The 6683-nt window shown below is 37.5% G+C and overlaps 1 protein-coding gene across 2 annotated transcripts; it reads left to right on the top strand.

Moving 5' to 3' along the window:
- Positions 1-297: 297 nt before the first annotated feature.
- On the top strand, positions 298-5771 carry LOC763080 (SALMFamide neuropeptide). 2 transcript variants are annotated; one of them, XM_011682241.2, is made up of 3 exons: positions 298-427; positions 2018-2176; positions 3371-5771. In XM_011682241.2, exons 2-3 carry the CDS (start codon positions 2018-2020, stop codon positions 4010-4012), a joined length of 801 nt encoding a protein of 266 aa, XP_011680543.1. In that variant the 5' UTR covers positions 298-427; the 3' UTR covers positions 4013-5771. The 2 variants fall into 2 exon arrangements, with proteins under 2 accessions (XP_011680543.1, XP_003724375.1); XM_003724327.3 differs by having other exon boundaries at positions 310-629.
- The last annotated feature ends 912 nt before the right edge of the window (positions 5772-6683 follow it).

Consider the following 6683-nt stretch of genomic DNA (forward strand, 5'->3'; position numbering starts at 1 on the left):
TCTCCAGACCATTTTTAAGCTTAATGGAAGGATCATAACACCCACCCAAACTCTGTTGAGTCCAGGTGATGTCTTAAGCTTGATGGATGCCGAGTTGAGACTGCGCAATGACGCTAGAAAAATGCTTCCTACTGTCCTTCTCTGCGCAGTTCACCCCCTCTTCAATACGTAAACACCGCCTACCATTGGATAGCGCCATAGTCATACGGAAGCAAGGCGATGCTGTGAAGTTGAACTAACACGCACACTATATCAGCAGCACACGCGCAGCAACACGCACAGCGCACACTTTTTTGGCCCGCCTCCTGAAGCATTAAATGCTTGTGTTTTTACTCTTACCTTTCATTGTGAGGGAAAGAGACTGGCAGAAAGCTTTAAGGAAACGGAGTGATAGTTACCATATATTCAACTTAATGACAGTCTATCGGTAGGATTTTTACGTGGTGGACTTCATCCACATATCATTTGCTTCTATCCATTTTCTATTTTCGTTCTTGTTTGAGCTCGTAAAATCGGAGAGAATGTATTGGCAGTCATCAAATCATTGTAGTGTGAGAAGGGTTCGTACTAAGTCGTCTTCCGCGTGTTGTTTTAGAGTCTCACCCCTGTATTATTCTTCAAATATTCTGGTAAATATTATATTTCATTCAGCCACCGAATATGCATTTATGTAATTTTTTCTTTTACTGTGAGGATATAAATTTCTGTATTATTTTGTTTGGTATAGAACAATTTCTTTGCTTGATTTATAAATGTTTTTTTGATAGGACACCTTTGCGAACAATACTTATTTCTTTCCTGTTTACATTTTAGACTTATCTTTGAGATCAATGCGAATGTAATTTTGTGAATTAATTTAAGACAGGGTTTCAGAACTTTTCTGCTTTTGTTTACCCTTCCGACATTTTCTAACGAAGAGAAGATTTATCATTCATGTTTTGATTTGTGTTGTACGTTTTTTTAAATAGATAATTGCTATTTCAGCGCGGTACATTTTATAAACATACATGAATTTATGATAAGATTCTCGTGTCTTTCTTTCTCTCTCTCTCTCTCTCTTTCTCTTTCACTCTCTACTCATGTTCAAATTTACCAAGGATACCAATTATTTGTCTCATGTAATCTCTTAACGTTATTGATGTTTTTCTGTCAACTTTTATGCCTCTCATCAGTTTGTTCATCCGTTTAAAAATAACCGTTTCACAAAGACATCAGTTAGTAGTTATTCCATTGTTATACGTATACCATTTATTTAACTGTGATATATTTTCGTTTTCATTTGATACTCCATGTTTATTTGCTTTACAGTCATATGATCTTAAAAATATCATATCATTGATGAGCAGAAATTTTTACATTTTTTACGATTTGTACATAGCATATATTTTGCAAGGAAATACCATGTTCCGAAAAGCTCCGTCTGTTTTGAGTTTAATTAAATGTCGTCAATCTGTGAATGGAAATGTTACTCGTCTTGACACCGAGGATTATCAAACATTGCGATGTTATCCTAACAACTTGTTATTAATGTTTTAGAAGCCTTACAATTCCTTTTAAAGTCACGATTACCAAATTTATTTTCTTGAACAGCTTCTTGTTTGGCTTCTGCTTATTTAAACCATCTCATGTAAACGGTTCTGTTGTCAGTTTGTCAGTTTTTGTGGGAGGAATTGCGACACATTTTTATGGTTTTGATATGTCAATAACGCTCACCCTTTTAGTGGCATAAGTGAGTGGGAGTATTTAAATGGATAATGAGCTTGCCAAAAATCCTTTGCTCAAAGCATGAGGGCTCAAAAGATTGTATTATCGCCCACTCCCGTACCGAGCATAAAGACCATGTCGTCTGGTCTTGTCTTTCGTCTGAGCGACGCTGTTTAATCAAACTAATAAGATTTCAGCTTCCTTCCTCCCCAAAATTGTATGATCTAATTCTCGCTCCATGTCCTATCTATGTTTTCCACCAATTTCGCTCCAGTAATGACCCTTTATTTCCTCGATTTCTCCCTCATTGCAGATGCTTTTTACGATGAGAGTGCTGGTGGCGCTGGCGCTATGTCTCTGTTTCATCGCTCCGTCACCGGTTCTGTCTTTCACCATGCCCGAGGAAAAATTCGTCGAGAATAAAATGGCAGATGTCGGAGAAGAGGGCACAGGGCAAAACAACATTAACTCGGTAAGGTTTCGCCCACACTCCATTCCTAGGCATTTTTTGGCTGCTTAAACTTAAAGTACAAATTACAAAATCTTTCCATCAGCCTTTTTCCATGATGCTTCTTGTGTCCTTTCTTGTTTATTAATTTTCTTGTTCTTATTTTCTTATGATCGCGATTTACGACAAACCTATGTTCTTTGTTTTAAATTATTTTGTCTTATGTTATACCTACCCGTCGAATTTGCGTGATATTGCCGGCCACTAAAATTCTTTACATCACTTGCTTTTACATGAAGTACATTATCGTCTTTCAAACGTTTTAATTGAGTCGAACATTCAAGACTTTATCGCGAGCAGGTTCCTCAACTATGAATAATTATCTAACTTCAAATTCTTAAACGATTGACTTCAATCGATTGTGAGATGAATCTTCCTATTGGCTACAAGAATATATACCAGTGCTCCTTTAAAGTGCAGGAAACTGCTTGAAGATTATCTTCGCAGAAATGAGAAGGATTTTTCAGATATTACCCCAAATATTTCAGAGGTTCATTTTGGAGGCGCAGCCCTGGAGTATTCTGAAAGCACCTGGTGGGTGGAACGGAGGAGAGATTTTATAATAAAGATATTCATGATCAAGTGTGTGGTTCGCCGCCGATGTAGGCATTAAGAACATCCTTAAGAACACACTACAAAAACAAAACCCATTGCACAGATCTTCGAGAAACAAACTAAAAGGCTATTTCAATAGCCTATTGTAATGTCTTTAAAAAAGTATAAAAAGCGTTGCAGATTTTGACCAACGTTACTGAAAATGCCTCAGGATTTTTTTCCCTCTGGAAGTCTTTGCGACCCTGTTAAAAGGAAAATCATTTGCATACGGTACTTGAAGTGAATTTCCCAAATACACATTGAATCTACAAAATTACAATAATGGAAAGATTTAGTCCTGGCACCGCTTGATAATCTGAATGAGTGATGTTTTCCCGCCAAAGGGTAAGACACAATTAATGTAGAAATCTCTGAGCCTAATAGAACTGATTGTCTTCAACCATGGAGCAAGGTCTCAAATTGGTAAACCAAATTAGCCAGGTGACAAAATATAAATTAAAGGTAATGCATCTTTAATAGAAAGCCCTTGAGCTTTATCTCATCTAGTTTGATTTATCATTCAACGTGCTCACTATGTGTTCTTTTTTCATGTCTTTTGTGCAGATAGCAAAATCGTTGATTCGAGAAGTATTCGGGGCAGCGGAAGAGCGAGAAATGGAGGCCGAAAACGAGGCTGAGGATGAAGCCGAGCTGAGTCTATCGAAACGTACGACTGGGTCCACTAGACCACAAAGAGAGATACGAGCACGAGCACAGTACGCCGCAAGGCGACCCCCAGTTACAACCCGCTCTAAATTCACTTTCGGCAAGAGGTCTTCACCCACGCCAGTGATCTCAAGACCTTTGGCCGAACAATTACTTGAAGAGCTTCAACGAAACGCAGAGATGTCAGATGATTGGAGGGAAAGTGACAAGCTGGCGCTATTAAACGATGCCGCCCTCTATGACAGCCTCGTCGATAGTCACCAAGTGCAGAAGGACGCCTACTCGGCGTTTTCGTTCGGAAAACGAGGAATGTCGGCGTTTTCATTCGGCAAAAGAGCCCAGCCCAGTTTTGCGTTCGGAAAGCGAGGTCTGATGCCGAGTTTTGCGTTCGGTAAGAGGCCACATGGCGGTTCAGCATTCGTATTTGGACGTCGAGATTGGGCGCCGAGGGAACAGGACTTTGCCAATGCAGCCGAAGAGTCAGGTCCATACAAGCGGGGAGATCTAGCCTTTGCATTTGGAAAACGAGAAGATCAATAAAATGCAGTCCTTAAAAAAAAAACTCGAATTCTATCAGAAAAAATTAATAAAATAGCGCCGATGTTTGTACTGAATGTGATCAGCATGCTTTCTTCTCAATTCTTGCTTAGGATCAAAAGAATTCTCTCTTTGGTGAGAGGACTATGATAATAATGATTACTCCAACGGGTCCAATCTAAATATGAAGTTTGAACTGTAACTCATTAACTGCGAGTCAAACACTTTCACCATCCCTGCGTTTAAGCAAATTATGAAACCATTATTTGTCATTAATGACGTAAGGGCGTGAACGTTTTCAATATAATATCTGTTCAAAACCCAAAAATTGGTGAAATAAAATAATTAGCAGACAGTAACACCCGCAATCGATTTGTATTTGCTTCAGCTCATCGTTATAAACAATTGTTGAGATTTTCTAAACGGCAGTCTTCAGCAAACTTTCTACAATTTTTCTCTCTTGTGTAATGATAAACTAACAGGTTATGAAAACTCATGCCCTTTTTTGTTATGATCTACTTTACGAATGGATAAATCTAAAATAGAAGTAAAGTCACTTTTAATCTCAATGTTCATGATTTACCATGACAAAAAAGGATTGTGATGCCCTGGATTCAAGTTTCTAATAAGACAACCTAATGCCCATTCTTTCGCTTTGTAATAAGAACCTCTCAGAAGCTCATAAGAATCAAGGAGCTCCTTGTGAAATAATAATTCCATCTTCGGTATTCGTGAGTTCACATCTCTCCTACCTCTTATCCGTGAAATAATTGTCTGGTTACCAATTACTCCAAGAATTGAAGATGTACTTGATTGGAGATTTTCAATGTTATTAAGCAAATACCGCAGGCGCTTTTAGGTATAAAAAGTAACAGTGACATGATTCTCAATTGAACTCTTAAAGTCGGGAAAGAAATGCTAACACTTCTTATAAGTTCATTAGGTGCTCAAAACATGCAAAGCATGATACTTTCAGAAGAATTGTAAAGACTGATGTTCATAATAATATTAAACAGAATTTAACGCATCGTATTAAATTGAAGGGTAGTTTGCATTAAGAATAGAAAGAACATGACATCGTTACCTTTTACATGATACCAAGAAAGAACTAACCATTCATAACACTACAACCAGTCTTCAACAAATACATATATATTAACGCGGGGGATGTAAATCCGATTACAACATTGATATGTCTAATTTTAAGGAACAAATACTGAGCAAGATTCATGTGCAATATTTTGTTTTTGAAGATCAGAAATGTTTGGCGAATAAGTCTTATCCAGGAGATAAATGAAAGTTATGAATGATCGTCATTGAAAAGTATGGAATATTTTTGTAGCGTTGCGGAGGAGGGCGTTATATTCCTCACGTCACTGTTAATAGGTACTGAAGATACTAAATTCGTATAAACCCTATTTTCTTTCAGTCGTAGTACACTGTTCATTAAAATAACAGATAAAGACATTTTTATTTCGCCATAGATTGTTTGAAGGAGTACGATTTTTTAAATTAGCTCGTGATTCGTCCGTTTATGATATCATATTGCTTGTAAATAAGAAGGAAATCATTCTAGCATTCATATGACTGAGCATAGGAACACAGCCGAAATATGTACATTTGATTCTAATTTGGTGGAACAGTCATTCACTTGCAGTGTTTAACGACTTTTTTTTTCCTCTCTGAAAAATTACATTGTTTTAAATTGTGTTATACTGTGTCGAAAACCTCCTATAAATAGAAAAGAAATATGAAAAATAAATTGTGTCATGAATCAACTTATTTCAATTTTAAGACTTACAATTGTAATGTGAGTAAAGTTGGTGTATGTGAGGAGTATAGTGTGATCTTATCAAGAGATGAAGACGTTGATGAGGCACTTCTTTAATTATTGTTGTCTATTAAGATCTGCAGAGCGAGAGAGAGAGAGAGAGAGAGAGAGAGAGAGAGAGACAGGAAGAAGGGAAGAGAGAAAATGCATTGAGGGAGATATATACATAACATATGTATGTAAAGAGAGAGAGGTAAAGAGAGAAAAGACAGTGAGGGAGATACATACATAGAGAAAAAGAGAGAGGGAGGGAGGGAGACAAGAGGGAGCAAGAGTAATATATATATATATATATATATATATATATATATATATATATATATATATATATATGTAGAGAGAGAGAGAGAGAGAGAGAGAGAGAGAGAGAGAGAGAGAGAAAAAGAGAGACAGGGAGACGGGTGAAAGAAGACAGAGACATGAGAGAGGGGAATATATTATACACTTACTAATGGACAGCGTTAAACATGTTAAAATAGTAAGAGATGGGTATGGAAAGCAACAAGAAACACGCAATGGACGGCAATCTCGTAAGGTAAAGAGGGGGAGAGAGGGAGAAAGAGACAGAAGGGCGAAACAGAGAGAGACAGAGAGAGCGAGAGAGAGAGAGAGAGAGAGAGAGACAGAGAGAGAGGGAGATAGAAAAAAAGGAAAATAGAGCAAGGGAGAGATCGAGAGAGAGAGAGAGAGAGACAGAGACAGAGACAGACAGACAGAGGGGTGGGGTGGGAAGCGATATAGACAGATGGAGATATGAAAAAAGAATAATAGAACACGGTTGAAAGAAGACAGAGAGGGAATATTTTACTATAAATATCGTTAAGGATAGTTAGAGAGAGAGAG

This window comes from Strongylocentrotus purpuratus, unplaced genomic scaffold, assembly GCF_000002235.5.
Source record: "Strongylocentrotus purpuratus isolate Spur 01 unplaced genomic scaffold, Spur_5.0 spur5_scaffold_12, whole genome shotgun sequence".
NCBI lineage: Eukaryota > Metazoa > Echinodermata > Echinoidea > Camarodonta > Strongylocentrotidae > Strongylocentrotus > Strongylocentrotus purpuratus.